The 24,336-nt window shown below is 38.1% G+C and overlaps 2 protein-coding genes across 2 annotated transcripts in view; one reads left to right on the top strand and one right to left on the bottom strand.

The window, feature by feature from the left end:
• The window catches only part of LOC106139999 (serine/threonine-protein kinase SMG1), a 95,977-nt gene that overhangs the window by 63,857 nt on the left and 7,784 nt on the right, over positions 1-24,336 (bottom strand). The window lies entirely within an intron of this gene.
• LOC106140006 (D(3) dopamine receptor) lies at positions 9,741-23,922 on the top strand. The gene is made up of 5 exons (XM_013341523.2): positions 9,741-9,917; positions 20,127-20,688; positions 21,141-21,300; positions 22,153-22,323; positions 23,199-23,922. Exons 2-5 carry the CDS (start codon positions 20,318-20,320, stop codon positions 23,706-23,708), a joined length of 1,212 nt encoding a protein of 403 aa, XP_013196977.1. The 5' UTR covers positions 9,741-9,917; positions 20,127-20,317; the 3' UTR covers positions 23,709-23,922.

The following is a 24,336-nucleotide window of genomic DNA, read 5'->3' as shown; positions in this document are numbered from 1 at the left end:
GAAAAATATACTTTAATATGTATAAGTCTTATCCGCAGTCTTTTCATATCTAATGGAAATCTATTTATTACATGTATGTATATTACATGAATGCGCCAACCAGTAAGGTGACTATGAAATGGTAAAGCCATCCAAGAGTCCGTGAGTAAAAAAGGGGCTTCTTAATTATTCTCTTGCACGATGCCTACGGTAACAACAAACAAATTGCACCAATTCAATTTAGCGAGTGGACACAGTGGCGGAGATCAAACAAGAGCTTAAAAACCGTTTACCGTTTGCGGGCAGCTCGCACCCGGATACAAATTTAATTTGCCCGCGGGAAATTTGCATAAAGTTCAGCCAAATTGGAAATTTATGGAAACGGATATTTTTTACACTGCTAAAGAGTAAATTCGAATGAATTTAAGGGATAAAATGCCAACCGACCAGAGCCAACCCCTACAATCGTGATCAACTTATTAATGTTCGAGTTTATCAATTCCTTCCCTACAATAATATCTCAAACGAGATTAACAAAAGATAGACATGCCTCAATTTCAGAAATAGATTGTATTTATATTTATTTTCCTTCGCCTTTGGCCTTCGCCGAATTACATGACGAACGTCCGGACAACCGGCGAGTCTGCCGGAACAACCTTGATGTGTACCTTTGTGTTATTGTTTACAAATTTCGGGAGCCGCGAGTTGGCGGGGCGGAACAACAGCCGGGAGACTGTGGTTCCACTGATACACCAATCCCATCTAAATTGGGATGATCAAAAATAAAAATTCCTTATTTGTAATACCCTTTTCAGTTGAAACACCAATAAGGGTACTTCATTTGTACATAAATATCGAATTATCCGTTGAATTTTACTAAAATGCAGAGCTCACTAAAAGCAGACGGTGGTTTTAAATGAACGAATATTTCAAACGTTGGAAAACACTCAATCTTTGGATGTTATAATCTGGCTGATGGTAAGTAGAACTCCTTCGTACAATGTAGCGGTGCACGAGGCGAAATATGTTTGATCTCTGTTACTTCCTGTAAGGTGAGGCGCGGCTGTCACGTACATCACCCCGACCTTTATCTCGCCGTGTGGAGTGAAACCTGTTATTGCCTAATACAGACAAACAGATAAGGAAGCCATACATCAGCTATCATCACATGTTTTACTGCGATCCCCTCGTAAAGATACGAGGCTATAAAAACTGAACGTCCCACCCACCGCCGTAGGTGCCTTTGGAATTCTCGATAATATTGATTTTGTTAAGAAATTATATCTCATTGTATCTAGGGTAGAACGGTATTCAGGTGTCTAATAGCTGGATCGATTTTCCATAAAACCTGGGTAGGAGAAAACAGAGCATCAACATTACCTAGATTTAAGCTGTCTTTAGAGCTTTAAGTTTTCGTCTCATTGTTTCAACAGTTATTAAGAATCGAAATCAAAACGTCTATTTGTAGAAAATGCACCCAGCACATGTTTCTTCGAACACTACAGACATAAATAGGTCAAGTGCGCGTCTCCAGTGCATCTCTGCACTTTGGCTTTAACTACGAGTATCTGACTGGCGTCGGCGTCGTTTCTATCAATCAAAACTGTATCAGTTAAGCCGGATTTTCTCCGCATTTTATCGCGAAAAAAAGTACTGAATTTTTAATAATTTAGAGCGACGAAAATAAACTTCCATTGGTCATGCTTTCTCATATAATACTGAGTTCATACCGCATAACCTAGTGGCAGACCCATTTAAATACTTGTAAATACAAACCTAAAAATTATGGCATTAAAATTTATTGTTAAAACCATTTCATATTCAAAATTGAAGAAAACACGACACGACACGAAAAATCTGAATGTTTAGTCTTTTTGAGACTGTTGTTAGCTCACCTATCTGTCCACAGGGAGATAGACGTGATATGTAACACGAAAACCGATATTCGTTTTAAGTCTTACTTAATTTTAAATTCGTGCAATTTCTTTAACAGGTGTCTTAATTGATATGTTACGTAGGCACACCCTGTAGACTGTAGATGCGAGTGGCGTCAGGGAGCCTGAAAATTTACCCACACACAAACACAACACAACTCTAAAATAAGACAAATCATTAAATTGTTTTGGGTATAAGTCCGCCTTGGTAGTGTTATTACACTCTCTCTCTCTATTACATTATCATCAATATATGATGAGATTTATTTAAACAATTTCTAAAATTAGCATTATTGCTGCATTTCAGATCGTTTCTATATCCTACTACTATTATAAAGGCGAAAGTTTGTATGGATGTATAGATGTTTGTTACTCTTTCACGCAAAAACTACTGAACCGATTACCATGAAATTTGGTATGTAGGTAGCTGAAGACCCAGAATAACACATAGGCTACTTTTTATCCCAGAGTTCCCGCGGGATTGATAGGGTTTCCATGCGGACGAAGTCGCGGGCGGCCTCTAGTCTTAAATAATATTCACAACACACGTTTCCTCCCTAATCTTAATTAGAACTAGAAACGTTGTTTTTCTTATAAACTGAACACAAAAACCACGTGCTACAATTTGCTAATAAAACGTCATCCGAGAACGCTCGTTCGCAGAATATTCCAGAAACCTACGGACTATACAGGTGCAGGCAGTTCGTTCTCACTGCTTCGTTGCGCTTAAGTAGCCATTGTGTTGTTGTTGTATTGTGACAGTCCTGTCCACGAAATTGAATATTTTAACACTATGTTGAATTTAGTAGAAAATAAGTAAGAACACAGAATAATGTATATATCAATACACAATTATGTATCTTATCTATACAGAAATACAACAAAGCCACAATTAATAACTACGGCTAAACCAAATGTAATTATCCAAATTTTGTGAATACTGACTTTTCGGTCTCCTTCGCCCCCTTGTACCAAAAGGTTCGGAAAATGCTCACGAGTAACTTTGGATATGATTCCAAAATAGCATTCTCGTAAGTAGTAATAAAGTACTAGTAGGTGCATTAATGTGACTATTCACCCAACGTTCTCATTATATCTGGCAGGTTGAACCCTACAGCTGCAATAATCTGATGAATCCCTCTCATTTCACGCTTCTTGCTCGCTCGGAAGATTACGCGCGGGTTCAAACTAGGAAAATATCAGCTTTTGTCATATCACTTCATGAATAGAATGAAGAATTGGAATGAAGTTATAGGCTAGTGAAAATATGGATGCTCTGTCTATGTAGCGAAAGGGCGTGATTATATTAAACGTATCCTAAAGAAATAGTTGTTCTTTCAGTCCAACTGACTCCAATAGTAAAATAAGTAAATAATGAACATTATTTTTTTACTTTTTGTGAGAGACACAACATTATCCACAGCACAAAAACACTTACACAACAAAATTTTGCAAATTGACATCTATTTTAAAATTTTAAAAATAGCGAACGAATCTATTTTGAGATATTGATAACCAAGCATACAATGATGATTGTGTGAAACTTCGATATTTCTCCAAAAACTTCATTCTACCAAAAAAGCCAGAGGGTCAGTTAGAGCTTTGCTAACCTTACTGTATCGTATATATAAATACTTTTGAGGGTAACTTTCACATTTGTGGAGCAGTAAGATACTTTAGTTTTACATTTCATGTAATGTTTCACGAATAAGATATAAACAAATCGATTTTTTTGCTTAGTGGCATAAGCGACAACCATGGACAACCATGATAATCTTTACAATATTAATATTGAAAAAAAGTAATTAAATAATATTCATCTTGATTTATATTTCACAAAAATGTATTATTGTCAGCAGCAATCAATCTATCAAGCGTATTGTTCAGAACAACATTATGTCGGGCAACCCTGAGGAATTTCACCGACTTTTCTTATTTCCCGATCTATCAACCCAGAGATAAAAGCCACATGCCCGCACTAAAGCCAGCTCGCAACTTCGGCGATCTATCGACAACTTAATTCTCTGGTCGGTAAAGTCGAAAGCTGCGGGCCGAGCACGCGACCTCCGCCCTGTTGCTATGGGGTGCGCTTGGCCGCTCGCCAGCCGCCGACAATGTCAATGCCAGCCAGCCACCGCCACTGGCTTGTGCTGGACGCTCGAGGAATGGCGTCCCTATTTGTTACTTCAGCAAGTTAATACTGCTTCAAAAGAGGCATTAGGATTTGTTGAAATATGTATACAAAAATTCGAGTTTCATTCATTCCGTTATAATAACATCAATAAATTTTTTGCTTCACTCAATGATTTTTTATTTCACCTTGTTAATTTAGTTTGCCTTCTTTTGATTACAGACTGTTGAACTATCAACTCGTAATTTCATTTCTTAAGCCCTAAGTTCCTACAGGATTTCTACTTGTTTTATTCACAGATATTAAATACATACAATCGTAACTCTTTTCCGAGGAATAGACGATATTTCCGTAGCCACAATTCTTTCATTTCACCCACATTCATAATGGTCGACAGATCGTGCCCGACTTGACCAAGGTCAATTATCGAGCCCACCCGTCAAACGTTCTCATTCACACTCTCCTTGTATAATTGCTTAATCGACTTTCATTGATCCTGTCCACATGACCAAACTATCTAAGCATTCACATTATGTAGGTATTCCTGACACTAAATTTTAATATTTTCTTACACACCATTTTTAGGGGTAGTTTACTCCTAAAAACGATAGCACAGGCCGTTTGAATTAGTTACTTAATTAAATTCCACATGAGCCGGAGCTAAATAAATTTTAACATAATGGTGAATGGTATAAAATGTGGGAATGGTGGCATACCATGACGTAAGTCCCGTCACTAGATTGAACGTTTGTATACGAGTACGTTGTGTGTGACACGCGATGACCCACAGATACATATACACATCAGCTAAACACCGCGAGTAAACGTACGGTCTACCTACTGCCTACCTACTGTCACTTGGTAAATTCCATGTACAAATTTGGGGGTATTTGATATGAAAACAAATACATGAACTTTTGCAGATGACTGTACTTTGCGTATGGAACTGATGCCCAACGGATCTCTTTAAGACACTCTATCTTTGGCATTTGCAGCGATCGACATTTAGCGAAGTATTAAATCGTATTATAGTGCTGAGTTGGTTAATGGATTTTATCTTTTATTTCGCCCGTTTCCACTTCACTTGAGCAAAAAATGTAGCGCATTGACATGTTGATTTTCATATATAGGATAGATAGAATACCCTTTATTGCGCTTAAAATTATAACAATAGATTTATCCCAAGCTTATGTTAAGAAAACATGTACAAAAGGCGGCCTTATCGCATTATCATACTTCATACTTTTGGGTATATCTTTATCTCTCTCTCCTTAAACTCAGCATGTAATATTCCTACCTTTCGTGGGTCACAGCCGTTTGCCTGCTCGATGTGTCTGCTGATAATAGTTTAACTCGGGTCACTTACCTGAAACAAAACATCATTTTCTAAGAAATATTTACATTTCATAACACGATAAAGAGTTCACAATTTAATTTCTAAATTAAATTTATATACTTACAAAGGTTAAACGGTTAAAATTGATCCGTATATAAATGAGAATAGCTTACATGCAATCGCATTGCTTTTATTTAGGTACTGTTAACATTTATTGTGGGTGTAATGAACTATAGAAAAGTAATAAAAATAAAGAAGTCAGGCAACGAATTGCAACAATACAAGTTTTCCTAGAGTTCAAAATAAGAATTTGGGAACTCCCAATAAAGCATTATAGTAAGCTATCGAATGTCCGCTGGCCCCGATCCAGCTCTATGCTAATGTCAAGAGCACAAAGCCATGTGGCCACGCTATGTATACCTACTTATCACATAAAACTACATATTTGTATGAAAGAGATTTTTCCCCGGGGGTGTGGAGTCAGCCTTGACGCAGTGCCAAAAGGCTGTGGAACACAACGAGCCCAAGGTCCCTACGGCGGCCCTTTCCTCCGAGCCTTGATAACAGTAATCACGCGCCGCCGCGACTCTAACAGATTGCTCGGACGCGTTTCCTCTATTTCGCTAAATCTTGATGTTCTCAATTTGTTTAGCATAACACTTGGTGTGCTGAAAATTTTATGTTCAGTTCAAGACAGCGAAATTTTCATAGATAACAATAAATTAGTAAGTAAAAGATTATACAGTAAGAAGGACGAAGCGAGCGACCTATGCGCCGACGTATGCCATGATTTGAAATTTAAAATCAAATTATCAGAAAAACAGTTATAAGTTTCAAAATTAGTATGACTATCGTTTCGGTTGGTAACAGTTATTACAATAGTTTCATATTACACAAAACCAATAGAGAAAATCCTTAGAAAATTCTTAAAATATCTAGAAAATAAATCTAACACTGCCATTCTAACTTCATTTCATAATTAGTTATTAATACATACATACATACATACATATGGTCACGTCTATATCCCTTGCAGGGTAGACAGAGCCAACAGTCTTGAAAAGACTGAATGGCCACGTTCAGCTATTTGGCTTAATGATAGAATTGAGATTCAACTAGTGACAGGTTGCTAGCCCATCGCCTAAAAAAGAATCCCAACTTTGTCAGCCTATCCCTTAGTCGCCTTTTACGACATCCATGGGAAAGAGATGGAGTGATCCTATTCTTTTTTGTATTGGTGCCGGGAACCACACGGCACTTAGTTATTAATTTATGAAACAAGATACAAGCGCTATTTAAAACCATGTATGTTTTTTATTATTTAATTCTGAAGTTTCTCCTTTGTGAAACGAAATTATACTAACTTACAGGTAAGCTTTAATTTTTAATTTACGGTTATAACCCTTCGTCTGCCAGAATACCGCAAAACAAACTAAACAAAACATGTACGAGATGTTATTTTTAAATATACAATCGCTGCTTCGTCGTATACGGAACATTTATGTGAATTAATATATAATAAATTGAACTTTCTCATTGCTCAAGAAATACAGTCAGGTCAAGTGAAGCCCAAACCGACGAGCTTTCATGAAAATAACGTGAAGCTTGCTGATAATCGAAAAAAATGCAGAGATGTAGTGTTTGCTCCCCCTCGGAGAAACAGGCGCGATGAAATGCCTGTATGTACATTAAATCGGCCACAGGCCCGCTTATTGTAGTCCCGTACCGGGGATCCTCTTGTGACAGCACACAGTAAATTAGTCGTCCTGAATAAGTAATCTGACGCCGCCTCTTTGTGCTTAATATAGCTAAGGCTCTCCTGAGATTTTACTCAGCGATCGGCTTTTGGTGACTACCTTGAAAGTTAATAAGAATAAGAGCCTTATTATATACGCCTACATAGAAAACATCACTAATTTCTATGGCCATCGAAAAAAAGATTAAGTTCAAGTATGTGCAGGCGGAAACTTGCAAGTTTAATACACTTTCCAGTATTTTTTTATTTCAAATTATTACAACATATTTGCGGAGCGAGCTAAACTGCGCTACAATTTTGTCAACGCTTCTCAGCCTCGGCATCGCTTAGATTCTCGCCGCATATTAAATTCCTGAGGGAACGTTGATAACGAGTTGAAATTTTGTTAAAATATAATTCGTGATGCGCTTAAATTGTTTGAAAAAGATGACGACCAAAGCTCATTGCAGAGGCCGATGTAGACAAATGTTGACGAGATAAAAAGACAAATAAATATTGTAATGATAAATTACTTAAATTCATTTTAGTAAACTCAATTGATTTTTAAATGACACAAATTACAGCCGATTATACAGGATCAAATTCATTTACTTGCTACTACTGAAACTACTTTAATGATCAAATCGCACATTAAAAATTATTGGTGACGAAAATTCAAAGTATTTCTGCCTTTTACTCGCAATTAAGCGGACCCCATGTCCTCCCCAATGAGAACACAACCGAAAAAATACTAAAAGTATGATAACCCAATTTCGCGAGTGACAAGGACATGAAAGTAATAGCGTGCAAATTATATTTTGGCGATAAACCTTTAGTAACGGAAGTCGGTGTCCATTTATAGGCAGATAAGGAGATAGCCGCAGATACAGTAATCCGGTGGTCGGCCTCCCGTCGGCTAGGGGTTTCACGATATTTCACGTAAACGCGACTTCGCAAGTAACTTCTGTAACATTTTGGACATGTGCATTGATTTAAAAGTTGATGATGCAAAAGAGAGATCAAGTAGACGAACGTCTTTATTGTGAAACACAGATAAAGAGCACTTGTTCCTCACGAAGGTTGCACAGACAATGAATGCTAATAACAACAATACCTTATAATACGACAACTTTTCAAGCGCCTTTTGCCAACTCTTGCAGTAATGAATGTAAACCTGAATCCACAATTACAGAACTTGATATTTAACGGCAACTCCAATTAATTCTAACCGGACCAGCAATTTGCTACAATAATAAGGGTTGAATTTTAATGGCACCGAGAAACGCGCGGAAGAGCAGCGGCTGAATAAATGTAAGACCTACGTTAGCGCTGAATCATTTCCCGCGATGTCTAACTCATGATAAGAAATTATTACCAAATGATATTTTTACAAACCCTTTCTTCGATACTCATAGAATATTTATATTATCGCTTTTTTGCTTTTTCAATAACAACACGAGGTATGAAAAATTTATAAGGAATTAAATACGATAATGCCTTACGCCTTGGTTTGAAGATTAGTCTTCGACATTTATTCAAATGCAATAAGAATCTATACTTGTAATTAACCTCATATAATATTATTTTGTATAATTCAATAATAATTAATGAAACGTCAACACACAATATTGCCATACCGATATTTCAAACCAATTACGAATCTGTATTTACTATTTCCTTTCGGCAATCCAACAGCGAATGAACAAATTATACAATATTAAAATTCTACTTTATACCAAACTATACTCGTACTGATATTTTTCTTCAGGGCAGAATATACAGCAGAAATTGTTTGTTTGTATGTATTATCTTTATTACACAGAAATTTACACAGTTACAAGAAATAGTTATAAAGAAATAAATCACTTGCAATGGCGGACTTATCCCATGAAGGGATCTCTTGCAGTCAACCGGCAAGCAATAAAGGATATAATTAAATAAAAAAGCGACATATCGATGTGTTGTTAGCAATAACATAAAATAATAATATTGTAGTAAGTTGATAATTTACTCAAAATTAATCGATATTGTTACATAACTATGCGAAACTTAATTCCGTACAAGTAAAATGAATGCGAATATATGTATCTACTACATAACTCCATCCGTTAAATATTTAGTAAGAAGGGAGCATCCAGTGGTTGAGCACCGCGATCTTGCTAAATTATTAACTGTTATCTCCCAGACAAGTCGGACTGCTAAACACGCGGCCCAGACACATTAAATCAACGTGGTTACAGAGTTCCTAAGTTATAACACGTACCTAAACCTGCCTAAATAAACAACAATTAAAATTTAGTTAGATCTAATCAAATCCCGTGTTACGATAGCAATATTCAATGTTAAGCGAAAGACACAAAAATTTCCTGATAATCGCAAACTATGTGCGATACAAAAACAAGTGCGACGAGCGATCAACAGACTTCCTAGAGAGGACTACAGATAGAGTATAACATAACAATTAACCACAAATCAACCAGTGGTCACTCCGCCTCGTCATCCGCTCGCGGGAAAAGACCATGACCTTCGACAGTGTGCGCCCGCCTAATGCCCATATAGACCTCCAAATTGGAATTTGGAAGCCGGCAGCCGGCGACGGCGACCGCCGTCAGTCGCGAACAGAACGCCCGCACCAGCGCACGTGTCTCCGCAGCTCCCCACGCCATCGATTACAAAGTTTCGAGTGATATACATGTGGATTTTCAACTTGCAAACTTGTGTTGACGTATGATGTAACAATTGTGTGATGTCCCCCAGTATCTGTGGGAAGCGGTGCGCGTCACCGATGGCAGCTTCGTCGAGGTAAATATTGACACCGCCGGGAGCGAATCCCGCCGGCCGATGCCCACTACTCGTGTTTGCACTCTCATCCGCTCCGATCCATTTTCTCTCGTAACTACCATTTGCATATTTACACGGGCACGAGCGAGTGGACGAATTCAATTCAAAAAATGAGTGCTGTTTACCTAATCCGTCTGCAACCCTTTTTGTCACCGCGCCGACTAAACACAAATACGACGAAATAAAAACAAACAAGAACACGGTTAGCGCAAATTGGGAACCATTAAAATGTATGTGGCGGAACGGGGTAATTAGGGAGTTGATTTTCGGGAAATAAAATTTTGCAGGTCGTTGGACGACGCGTCGCGGGATAAACTTTAAACATATTCGGTATTCATCTAGGCAGTTCTTAGGGGTGAACTATGCTTTGAGTTAAAGTACGATTTTTATCAGGGTCCAGAGGTACTTACTTACGTAAGCCTTTACGACCCTAGCCCGCCCTCACTTATGTAACTGCCTATTTGGAAGAACTTTCATTTAGAGTTTCTATTTTTAGGGAATTGAATTTTCTTTCGCAACAGAGATATTATTACTAAATAAAAAATGTTCACATCAATACCTAGTTTGATATTTTTAATCTAATACTTGAATAAGATGCAATATTATCATAAGCTTCTGATCCACGATTTAACACACACACAACAATTCGTGACGAACATGAGACAATATTCGTGTAACGTTTTCATGTGTCCGCCAATGACACAGCAGTAATTAAGAACGGTCAAAGGCCTTAAAAACTAAACTGCAACATTTTCATCTATACTGAACCTCACATACTCGTGTAAGATGCAGCGACTTGTCCTTGAACAGTGTTCGATCGTAAACAACCGTCTGGTGCATGCATCGCGGGCATTCGGCGCGAGGTGCACGCTAATGCACTAATGCAACAGCGCCCTTCATTGCATTCCCGCAGATTATCAATGAAGATGTGCAATGTGCAGATTAAATTCATTTCACGGAGTGTTGTGCAACGGACGCTGCTGTCATGCATTGATTTGATACAATCACGGTCCAAGTGAAAGATGATACCTAGTTATAAAACATGATGCTTAGTTATAAAACACGGATTCATACTCGATACGACACCACAAAATAACTAAATATAAGTTATTCTTCATGCAAATATATACAGGTCAAACAAAACACGAGTAAGCCTAGTAGATAGATATAGTCATCTTTCAACTGTGCCAAAAAGCCCGCATGTTATATCTGATCCCCGACAAGCTCAAATATATCATAAAAGAGTCAATGTCCTTTCACTCACCCCACCGCCAAAACGAGCAGCAACTTTTCCAAAGTTTCAGTCCCAAGTAATTCTGAAGGAAACTGCGGCACTCTATTATTCAATAAGATTTCCTATTATCAATTCCATTAACAGGATTCCGCCCTTGAGAGTCGTAACCCGCAGCAGGGAATACACGACTGTTAGTAACTCGACCAATATATTAAAATGACTGCAATAAACTTCGTCGTTTCTGAATATTATCGCCGTAAATTCGGGGATGCGAACGAGACTGCTTCACCTCGAAGGTACAAGGTCGGCCATCGTTTCGCCAGCTATAAACACAAGGAATTGTCGATAATAAAAACTCGATAATAGGAGATCACACGTAACTCGGTCACTTGTAGGGTATTTAATGTCAATTTACTATTTATTCTTCAATTCTATTCTTGAACCAACAAAAGTATATAAAATAGATGGACTGGCAAACTATTCAAGTTTTCCCTGTGTTAACTTTTAATGTCGGATTTTCGGTAACGAGATGACAAAAATAATGAACGTAAGGGAAAGTAATTATAAAGACCTGGAATCCAAGAAATCTCCTTTCCACAGAACATGATTCCTACAGCTTTGGAATGACAATACTAGGTTATTTCTCAAGTTAGGAAAATTTATTAAGAATTAGGTCGAGTTTGTGCCACTTCTTATTAAATGGAATCGTAGCGGGTGCTGCGGACGACTCGTCACAACATCATTGTTTAACGTCTTGTTATACAAATAACAGGTATGAATGGAGATGGTTTGTGTTCAAACTCTCACTTGTTTTACATTTGTTTCGGTGCAATGTTACATTCTGGTTCTTTTTTTGCCATTCCTTATATTATGAAAACACTCTGTCTATAAAAAAAAAAACCTAGATTACGCACCAATACCAAATATTGAATTTCCAAGAACACAAACATAAATGAAAATAATGATTTCAATTCTTAAAATCAACAAGAAAATAATTGAGTGGCCCATGTCGGAAACAGCTATCCAGGAATTCATCAAACACAACCCATTAATTCGCCTGTCTGTCCCGCTTGCGATCCAAACCTGCAACTTTCCGGATTGACTTCGCGGCGCGAGTTGCTGAACTCTCCTCTTAAAAGCATGTGCAACTGTCAAGAGCCGCGATTCTGCTCTCAACTTCAAAACAAAGAGCTCTGTGCGAGCGACGGCGCGAAAACTCGGGAACCGCTTTGAACTTGACATTGTTATGTTGTTATAACTTTTAACCCCTTATTAAACGTGTTTCAAATAAATGACGAAATGTTTGCTTTCTTTGATGAATTAAATTGATTATGGACCCCATTTAGCAATATAGAAAGGAAATAATTTAGCTACAAGCTAATCAAACATACATTTATGTCTTTTTCCCGGGGTGACAGACGAAGAGAGATGTTATGATAATTTATGGTAAATAAATGATTTCAAAAGAGATCAAAATCACTTTTCATACACGTGCCGGCTAGTTTTACAGACAAACCTAAGTTGGTGTAGTGGAAGAATATAAAATAGTGGAGACAAACAACCTAGCACTGCACTTTATTACGACCATAAAGCCGAGATAGGGGAGAGCACAACGAGATCCGCAATTAAAAAAACTCGCTCCGAGATTACGAGCTCTTCTCGTTTACAAATTGAATATAATACGGATTAACCTATTTCAAGAAAAATAATCTTGAACAACTCTTGAGACGAATCCGGTTACAGGGCTCCACAACTAACGCGATTTAGAGGGCTCCCGCGAGACGGACTATTCGGTGAAATATATCTGTGGCCGGCAAATTGCTTATCGAATGCCGGCCGCAACTTATAACCAAATAAAAGTTGCTACCACTTCCCTGCTCAAGTTCAATATCGCAGACATTCCAGTTTCAATATAAAAGTTTTTACAGCATTCTGTAACCGATACCGCGAAACAATAGCCCATGAAGGACAGTAACGAAACCTAGAACACAATATATTTGTCCTGCTCCGCTGGGCGGGAGGAGAGGCAACGTGTGGAACACCCAATGTTGTTCCCCTTTCGTACTGCACTGATCACATTCAATAGCACAAGTAAGATCCGGTGGATTCTGTCAAAAACACGAAGGGTTTCTCCATCCTGTCTTCGCGTCTATCATGTTGACACATGTACTTATGGGCTACGTGAATGACCCCATTGGCGTATTAAAGCTATTTTATTCCCCTACATTTTATGCCATAGCCTTTTATGTTGTGATAAATTTGATAAAGCAATTCTTGTTATAATTTCTTCATAAGAGGTAAATAATTTCAAACAAATAAACCAAAATAGAATAAACAAAAGATGACGCTACGAGACAAATGAAAATTAACTATGTAGACAGAACACTAAGCCAATGATTAAGTGTGCTTAACTTTGATAAATGGGGGGCGGTTTGCTTCGTAGGGGACGTTGATGTAAGACTTCGGTCGTGTCTTGAATCTAAAGCTGTGACGTAAGCGCAAACAGGCGTATTTTCTACTCATTCTTATGCTTAGTCTTATAGCTCCGTTGATAGAGAGGTATTACTAGGACAAAAATACTTAAAAGTATCATTGCATAAGCAAGGAAATATGTATAACTTCATGGATTATAACATTCTAAAAAGTGTGAATTGGCGAAAAAGAGATATGTAGAAAACAAACTACGATTACATAAATTGATAAATAACTGCGCAATCAGCAGTGTAATTAAACGCCACGGAGAAACAAGGCTCACTCGGGTGACCGCGTTCGTGGCTGAGACCAGCGCTGCCGTGACGCCGGCCAATTGGAAACACCAAAAGCGCCGCGGAAGGCCTACGAACTTGACCCTCGTTCCACTAATTCTAAATGTTTGCGAAATCCCCGAATTAATTGGCTTTATTTGCCTTGATCAACTGCCACCTTTCAAAGTTCAAATAATCTGGTAACGCAAGTTAACTGCTTAGTAACAGAAAACAATTCCTTTATAAACAGATTAACCCATCAGTTCACCGCCAAATTTTGTAGACGGTTTAGAATTTTGATGCATGCATTAGATTAATGCGACCCAGATCTCTGTTACCCCGCATTTAAGTACCGTAGTGGAGTAAATTTCCGGACCCTTACCAGTACAGCACAGAAACGTGCACCGGGACTTTTACTGTACGTCACTTAATGCTCTTTATTCGTCGTTAAGAAGTGAAACACATTTCGCAGCTAAGCCTGAAACAATGGCCACCTTCGCCACGGGCCTTTTTAATCAGCATTTAGCTGTGCATTTTGCTGTACAAATGAGAATCGTAAGGAAACATTACCTACACACGCGCTTCAATGAGTGCGTTATGCGAACGAGCTTTGCTTTTATACTAAAGTAACTCTTAAGTTTAACAAAGTATTGAAGTCAAAAAGTAATGGGCCCCTCGTTAAGGTCATTAGCGGTTAGAAGACAAAACTCAATTTTTGTTGCGCGTGACAATGCTACTTGCCAGTTTCGTAAGGTCCGCAAAGAGGAACGCAAACTACCGCTAAGAAGAAACTCAAATTCATACATACATGATTAAAAGTTATTATCTTTCCAAAAAATAGTAAGCTTTTATTTGTAACTAATTGTTATATTTTGCCGACACAAACAAAAAAGACAAATTTTTGCCATATTTGTTCTGTAATAGGGACAAGGTAATTTTTGAAGCATTTTATGAAAGCAACAGGAAGTACTTTCGAGAAGATCTAATAGTAATATTCTAATTTAGTATTCAGAAGTTGGGCATAATAGAAATGTTGTGGAGATAAGATAACAAGGATAATGTGGCGAACGTTTGTGAAGGAACAAAGAGTTGGCGAGCGTCCTAGCGGCGAGAGCGGGCCCGGGCGAGTCAGCATTGCTGCTACACTCAACTAGATTCTCTAAAGAGTAAACATGCCGTCTCCCACAATAGTTAGCCTAGAAACGAAATGCTTCTGGTACAAATGTACGATAATATTATATTAAGAATCCTCTCCTTAATGTAAATCGACAAATATTTGATAGATACTGGTGACCACGGTACAAAAATCGACGAAATCTCATTATCACTGTTTCTTAGGAATGTCGAACGTTCTTGACGTTTGCTAACGTTAATTTTGTTGTTCATTTCTCTAAATGTATCTTTAAGGAGCATGAAGAACTTTTTGGTTTCAAAATAAAACGTTTCTATTTTTATGTAACCTAACTACAGCTACAGCGCACCTGAATGCATCTATTCCTCTCGAAGCTATCTTTTTGAATTATATCACGTTTAGATATTTGTCAAGCAAGACAAAATTTATTCATAATTTTATGTTTAAAATAAATTTAATATTTATTTGTATTACATAAACCGTGAAAACAAACGCAAAATAATACGGACACTAGCAACTCTTATTTATATAAAATTTCAAGTTCATAACAATTTGAAGTAGGTAATAAAATTGAGTATTACAATATAAACGTCTCGCGTTTCGATAGGCTTCGTTATGGCAGTTTCAACACTTTTTTATATATTTCACACGGTCACATGTAGCCCGCAATGTCATCGACCTTCGTTTCATTAATATCACTGAGAAAGTGATGTAATAAGTCGCGAATCCCTTCCTTGTTTGTGTAACAAATTGGCCATAAAGCGGTAGGTCTGCTGATTCTCGCTAGTTTATGATGATTTTAATAATAACTAGAGAATCATCGAACGAAAATATTGCAACCAGAAGTTAATCAAATGTTATAACTAACAATCAGTCTTGGTGGCATTACAAAACACTTAATCACTCTGTAACATTGCTTTTGACCCTTGTTGTTGTTAAAAAGGTTATTCTAAACGACTCTTGAGCTCAAAGTATGTGGCCTAACGTATTCGTATGTAGTACACTGGTACTTTCATTTTAATATTCATCGGACGCTATCAGTACGATAAGATATAGGTCAGGATGGCTCATTACGGCCATGTTATGAGTAAACAAATTGTATTTCATGTTTTATCTCCCTCTCTCATCACAATCCTGCTAAAGACGGCATCTACGTTGGTGCTATTAATATATATGTGTTATACTATATAACAAAACCAGTTTTAAGTTTAACTAATTTGACTTTTAGCATGTTTCATTATCAGTTTACAAAATTAATTTTATAACACTGAAATAATTGTTAATTCATCCATGGAAACCATCAATATAAACAAAAACAAAAGTAGCACTGTAGAAATATAGACAGGTTAAGTTAGGTAACAATAGTTTTAATTATACTAACACCCCATGCCGATGATATCGTTTGAATGTAATCTAGCACGATCAGCTTTCTATTACTTATAGTAGATAGCGGGCCCGCCTGGAACCGTATCCATTACAGAAATACCAATCAATTGAGTGTTGGAAAAAAATGCAATAACACTAGATTAGAAATATGATACGATGTCATAGTGGACGCCCATCGCCCGGGCGTCGGATTTTCTTAAATAGCTCTTCACTTGGCAAATTCTCTACCTCTCGCAAGGTCCGAGTTCAGCCCCATTTCATGTTAAAAGATCGAGAGATTTGTACAAAAAAGGATCGTAGAGTAATCAACTCAGATAAAATCGTTCAAACATACAAAGAAATATTTTTTTTATTAAGTTTTAACATGAAATATTTCATACAATCCTTTAATTTCGAAAAACTACAGATTCATCCATTTCCTGTCGCTACGACCTTCAAAGCTACAATTATTAGTTTCGGAAGAGCTGTAATCATGTAGTTTTATAACGCTGTATGAATCGCTATTACGAATCTAATATAAAGTCTATATTAACGTTGGTTCACAGAAGCAGTTATTGCATAGTCTTAATAGTTATAAGCAACCTCTTTTTTCTCCGTGGTTTCACAATAGAATTGATTCCTTGCTACGCGTGCAGTTCCCGCGAAATTAAAAATAATTCCTACACCCCGTGGGCACTAGCTGTCGATACATATAATTGTTGTAAATTGAATGAGAAAGGTCGGCCATCAGTCACGCGACGTTGTATTAAGGACAGAATGTTAAAGCATTCCTATTGTTTCCATTACAGTGTATTTTCGATTTCAATATACTTCTAATACAAGTTTGAAAGTTGGTTTCAAACTATTTATTACTTTTTCTTTTACATTTCTCACTTAATTATTCTTAAAAAATGTTTTTTCTGTTTCTGCCGCATAGTTACAAGTTTTGACTTATAAACCAGAATACAACCAACTTCTATACTTTAGACTATGTTCATGCGATACATTGAGTATTTAAGGCAAAAAATAAGTAATTACATATAAACACGTATAGACGATTTCAAAATTGAATTAAATAAGGCTTATTTTATTAATTTGACAGGCCACTACGTGCGGTTTACATCTAATAGTGTCATACAAATCGATTTCAATGAACCACAATTGTAACGACACTAATGAAGTGGCCTGCACACAGTGTCATCAATCAACACCGTACGAACAACTAACTTGTTGAATTTCGTAGATATACCTGGTTTTAAAGTTTGATACCAATGAAAGTTTAAGAATTTCGTTGACAGTCGCAACTACAAATTCGGTCATATAGAACAATCGGATAAAATTATTCAAATTTTGAATTAATATTCCCAAAAATCTATAGTAATAGAATTCAATGTAACAGACACGCTAAGTTCACTCCTTCGAACCAACTATAAACTGTCGTACCGAGTCCCAAACTTATAAGTCTTTGTAAGGTCCTTTCTTTAAGGCTCATCTGGATATCAAGATATCCACTACTGACCTTGTTGAGCTGCACCACAACTAGGATCTGTTGCAAAAATGTTTCTCAGAACATTAATCTGCATTATGCGATTGGATTCGTTAAGATTATTACAGTTTTTCGCATTTGATTACCCTGTAATTCATTTCTTGCATCCCTAAAATATTTACATTGTTTTAAAACAACATAATCCTTATATATTTAAATTGAACTTGTCACACGTTCTATACGGCATTTATTTTCCTCATTACAAATGACACTCATATCCGCTCATAGATGATTGTAACTGACTTTTCATATTCTATTTCCATCAGCACCCACTTCAACTATCGTGTCTACGACGCAACAGATACCCCATAAATAATTTACCACGATGGTAATCCAATACACGATACCATCACACCCAATGCCAACGTACAAATTGTTCTCTAAACATAGACGAGAGACCTTGGGAATGTATCTTAATAGACTTGAGGTTGAATTCTGAAAATATAAGGAAATAGATAATAATTGTGTGCCAATATATCTAATTGCTGGTGATTTTCGGGACTTGCATATTTGTCATAAACGATTAAAATTATTGAATAATTTGTCACTATTTATTGAATTTCAGATTCATTATTGCATACGATTGTTATTATCGCGCCATTTTCCTATACAATATCTCAACAGAGATTAAACTACACCACTTTGACATTTAATTCATCAAGTACTTCATCGTGTAGGCAAAATTCACAGCCCAATATATCAGTGAAGCCAGGAGCATAATTCGTGCTACGAATCGAATTGTATATTTTCGTACCATTAAATCTCGTTACTCTTTTCTGCTTACTTTCGCCTCCAGCTTCGGCCGGGCATTCAGCTCGTCAAATTATGGTGACATTACACAGCACTCACATTATCATAAACGGGGCACCGAACCCGCACCGTTACGGTCCCGAAGTAGGAACCAATAAATTTCTGCACCATTTACTTTTCGGGCCGTATTTGCCGATTCTTATTTGTTAGACAAACATATATCAGCATTAACCGAGCTGGATACTGCGATACCCGAGCCGAATTGAGATTAATGAACTGTCCTGTCTTTATTATCTACACTTAATTGCTTTGACATTGGAAAAGTGGAAAAAATATTCGAGGAAGTTCTTTTGTCCGTATCCTCTTTTATTTCGTAAAAGAAAAATCGGTTAAAACGCGACGGGCGGAATGGTGTTAATAAATTAAAACGAAGCCTGTTGTAAGTCTTTGATCTGTCGCATTTGACTTGCAGATTCGCGCCGGCCGCTCCGAGATGACTCCCGATATAATTGACTTTGTCAGTTCCAGTCGCCTAAATATTTCATAGTCAAAAAATATGTTTCGCGCACCTAGCGTTGCCTTAACAGAGTCACTTTATTCCTTTATTCAATCACCAGCTGCCTATCCGCAGTTACGCTTTGCGGTAAATTTCCGATATTTATTGTAGGTAGTATATTAGTAGTATATTCAAAAGAATTACTCATGCTTTTGTAAGATTGCAGTGAGCCTATGTTAGTAAATAATAAATAACGGATGTGTAGTCCTTCAAATTTCTTGGCTTTTAATATTTTGTTACTACCGAAGCAACAGCTTTATGAAGCACCTGGCCTTCGGCGTCTGAAAATAATTCATTTATAGCGATCGATTAGTCTGCAGACAGACTGAGCGCGTCTCATATTGTGGTCATAAATTATTCATGGACCGGAACAGCAGTAACTCGAGATCCCTTCAAAAAGTTTGTAATGTGATTTGGAACTCCAGCGCCGGCCGCGGACTTCCCTCAACCAACTCGCTGATACACGCGCCCTGAATATTGAATCTCTAACGCCCCCGATGCAATTGTGCAGTCCATTTACTATTTTCAAATAAACTACTTCACAAAAGATGTAAATTGTAAATAAATATTGGTTGCTAGAGATAAATAAAAAAGTAGGTATGCGAGTTATCTGTAGCTAAAGCAAAAAATGCTTATGGATTTCTTTTATAATGTCTAGTTTCACTTTAAAGATAAAAGGTACATTCGCGATCTTTTAATTAAACACTGAAGAAATAAAATCACCAGTAGTCAATACCTATAAGCTGATTATGGTTTTCATGGAACAAAGCGGCCACTGATTGCAACAGCCTTTGGTGAGTCCATTCGTAATAAATTAAAAATAAATGTATTTTCCTGTTCCAGATATCCACAGCGGCTTCACTGAAGCTGCCATAAAAATGTGTGAACTGTTCAAACAAGAGACTATATTAAAGTGTTCGGACACATCGCGAGTGTTGAGTGACGTTAACGGTTAAGATGTTGTGCGCGTGAGTTCGACCACGACGTCGGACTACTCCGCGTGGGGGGCGCTGGCGTCCGCGGCCAGCGATGGTATGGACTTGGCACTCAATGAGAGCGATGGGGGGTGGAACGACACCGCGGCCGGGGACTCGCCGGACCTCTACAACTACTGGGCGTGGAGCATCATCGACGGCGCGTTGATGGTGCTGATCATTAGCGGCAACACTCTCACCATCCTAGCCGTCACGCTGAGTCGGAGACTGTCCTCCCTCGTCTCCAATCAGTTCGTGCTCAACCTGGCCATATCCGACCTGATGGTCGGTCTCACCCTGCCCTACCATCTCGTCTTCTACTTGGACTCCGAAGTTGGCAAAGTGAAATGGTCCTGTCTGATGAGGTTCATCCTGATAATCCTGGCGTGTCTGGCGTCAATATACAACATCATTGCAATAGCTGTAGACAGGTGAGTCGACTTCGTGCAATACTTGGAATTCTTACAGAAGATTGACCTCGCGATCCGATGAAATTGGATATTTGAATAAGAATAGCATAAGGCACTACTCGTAACACGCTATTTCGTCACGGAACCTTTCAATTGGTAGAAAAAATACGTAATTTTATATTGAATTACCTAAATATTTGCTGGGGCGTTATAGGCTCGAAACGGCATAAAGTGGTTTTTAATAAAATAAACTATGAATAACCTCAATTCCATCATAAAGCCATACAGCGAAACGTGACCTTTAAGTTTTTTCAAGCCAATGGGCTCTGTTTACCCCGCAAGAGATATAAACGTGCCTTTATGAATGTATGTAATGTAACAAACTATTAAAGATCACATAATCCGTATAATATCATTGCGAGTTACACGAGAGGATAAGAACTTGTTCTGAAGGGCATTTCGGCTTCTTCCAGATACATCGCCATCGTGCACCCGCTCCACTACAGCCGGTACATGACCAAGCTGGTGACGCGGCTGCTGATGAGCGCCACGTGGTCGGTGGCCGTGTGCATCAGCTGCATCCCCATGTTCTGGAATGACTGGCACGATGGCGTCGCTTGCGAAATGAACATGGTAACAACTCTCTTTTTCATGTTTACGTGAGTAGTATAGAGTATACACTCCGCAGCCATGCTTCGGGGTTCGAGGTCAGTCTATCGAAACTCATTTTTCCTGGGGTCAGTCTCCGTAATCCCCGTCGCGATCTGATCCGCAACCAAAATTATCCTCACTAGATAGATGTAACATGATTCCGATGATCGGAACCTGTTCGCTAAATAGGATTCTCACTGATTAAGAACTTTGTAAACGAAGACTACCAATAGTCTAAATATACCGCATGAACTTAAATACCTCCTTAATATAACAAGATTAAAACCTTCTTTTCATAGAAGTACTTGGTGAATGTTTCCCCCGATAGTGGGCCGAAGGACAAACTTTTAACATCCATCATTCCGATCGCATGCTCTCACGAATCCGCGATATTTCTTGGGAATCCTGACCACCGAATCTACATAGAATATGCTGATTACTTGTAACTTAAATAATAATTATTGATTTTGTCGGATTAGCTCGTGAATATACAGGGAGTTTTATTTGACATGACGAAATATTGATTTTGGCCGCTATGAGAAGGTCAGTACCTGAATCGACGATGTAATTGTACTATTTGTTTGAACAAAGGTCATTTTTTAGGAAAAAAAAGGCATTAAGGAACTGTTTTTTATACGGTTTTCATTTTGCCAGAATATTTCCATAGATAATTTTCAACTAAGACAACAGAGTAACGAAGTGACAGAGAGGTTAATCGACAAGCCAGATTTCGCAGGAGTATTGTCGAGTCACGATATCTAGGCACGCGCACTTTAGATCGAGTTTTGTTTAGACTTTTTTCGCTACACAATAATTATTTATTTAACATTCCAGGTGGTGCCCAAGGCGTACACAACGAGCATCCTGGCGCCGATGTTCTCCCTGATCTGGCTGGTGATGTTCGTGCTGTACTGGCGCATCTGGCGCGAGGCCACCTGCCACGCCAGGAGGATGCGCGCCAACACTTGCTGCCCTGCCGGCGCCAATGATTGGAAGAGCATTCAGGTTCAATCTTATATTATATATCATTTTACCGTCTTAAAAAGGAGTTAGAATGTTACGAGTACATGCCCTAATCGTCAGACATGTATAATGAGTGAAAAATAAATAAATATAGACATCCTGGCTAAGTACGCAGTGTCTAATTAATAGCTAAATCTGTGTTTCTCCCGAAATTTTAAAAGGATACCTCTCGAAACACGTTAAGCCAAACAGAAACAGTGAACTATGTAACAAACTTGTCCTACTCTGTGACATGTATGCACAGTATGACGTCACTGTCTTAGGGAAGCTCACGACGCCTAGTTTCAGAGCCAACATTTGTTAAAATTGTATACTTGAATCAACTTAATGAATATACAACAATGATTTGAAGCTAACAATAAGCTAAGTTTTCTTCATCATCGCTATTTCATAATCTCTTTTCAATTCGAGAAAAACGACACGCAAAAGTAAATAAATGTTCTCAAAAACTAGTTGTGTGATAACTGAACTAGATTCCTACTTATCGCAAAAGTTCGCGATGACGCTTCATCCGGAAGTTTGAAATCCGAACTGATACGGAAAGGGAGAACCAAACCTACAGATAATATATTACTGTAGTAGTGATAAATTGATATTTTTCTACATAACAAAACATTTCCTTTTTAATTTATCAATATTAACAAGTTTTATTTTGTTGTAGCGTTTTATGTAGAAACGACTACAAATTTCGTCAAATCCTATCTTAGTACACACCCAGACCACAAAAGGAACGTACATGCGAATTTTAAATCCATAAATCCGTAAATGTGGGCTGTTTATGTGTTGATATGTCATCCCTTTATATACATATTTGAAAAAAGCTAAAGAACATTTGAAATATTGGTTGTCAATTGTAGGTGGTGCTACTAGTGTTGGGCTCTTTCTCCGTGTGCTGGATGCCGTTCGTGGTGGTGGCGTGCGCGCAGACGCTGCCCATCAAGCCGCTGCAAAGCCCCATCGCGTACCGGCTCACCTCCTCGCTCGCCATGTCTAACTCCGGCATCAACCCGCTCATCTACGCGTGGAAGAACGCCGGCTTCCGGGCCGCCTTCGCCAAGTTGCTGCGATGCAAACGACCAGACACTTCGGAGTACAGAGGCTCTCCGGCGCCAGAGCGGAGGAAAGGATCGGTCGCGCTCAGAGAGGGCTCCATCACGCGTTCGAGCGCACCCAGCACCCTCTCCACGCTCGGCGGCAGGCCGGCCCGGTTGTTGTACGTGGAACGAGAACCGGACACGGCGAGATGCCGCATCATCGAGAACGCGGGCTACGTGGAGGCGGAGCGCGGCGACTCCAACCCGTCGTACGCGCCGGACGGGCCCACGCCCGTGCACCGCCCGGCCTGCCGCCCCCCCGACCTAGTTTAGTGCTCCAGCGGACATTCAGACGTTTTGTGGGAAACGTGAAACGCTTCTAGTATTTAAAGTTGTTAGCGACAGTACGTACCCCTTCGCGTTTAGGTACCTGTTAAAATCTAAGCTCAAGTTTTTAAAAGCTTTATTGTTGAATTTTTATTCAGAAATTTTAATGAGTTTCCAGCCGTAATGCAAATTTTATTACAAAAGGTTCTCTGTCAAATAAATTGAGATGTTTAAAAATATAATATAATTAAAATGTTCTATGTAATATTAAAAACAATATATGAATCGTGTGAGTATTATTTCCTTAATATTTGAGAACTTTTTATGAAACTTTTTATGAAGTGAGAATATTATGTAAAAATGTTAAATTAGGTACATTATCAATAACACAGACATAAGTATGTCACGCCTTTATTCCTTAGGCCAGGGTAAAGGGTCTAGGTACAGTAAATCGGACTCATGGTATTGGGCCATATTTGACGATACGATAGCCTAAATGTCGTAAACAAAAGTAGATCAACCTCATCAAGGAATGTATCACAATACAATTATATTTATGATAAAATATTATTAGTTCAAATTAATATTTATGACGAGCGTTGAGTATTACCTGTTATTGGTGTATATTAGAACT

The sequence above is a fragment of the Amyelois transitella genome, chromosome 11 (assembly GCF_032362555.1).
Source record: "Amyelois transitella isolate CPQ chromosome 11, ilAmyTran1.1, whole genome shotgun sequence".
Taxonomy (NCBI): Eukaryota; Metazoa; Arthropoda; class Insecta; order Lepidoptera; family Pyralidae; genus Amyelois; species Amyelois transitella.
Note: the sequence above shows the minus strand (reverse complement) of the source record. Positions and strands in the feature narration are given on the sequence as shown.

Excerpts from the sequence above, each read along its gene's own strand:
- LOC106140006 (XM_013341523.2), top strand. The coding sequence starts at position 20,318 with ATGGACTTGGCACTCAATGAGAGCGATGGGGGGTGGAACGACACCGCG. Across the intron at positions 20,689-21,140 it reads ATTGCAATAGCTGTAGACAG|ATACATCGCCATCGTGCACC; the intron begins GTGAGTCGACTT and ends GGCTTCTTCCAG. Across the intron at positions 21,301-22,152 it reads TCGCTTGCGAAATGAACATG|GTGGTGCCCAAGGCGTACAC; the intron begins GTAACAACTCTC and ends TTAACATTCCAG.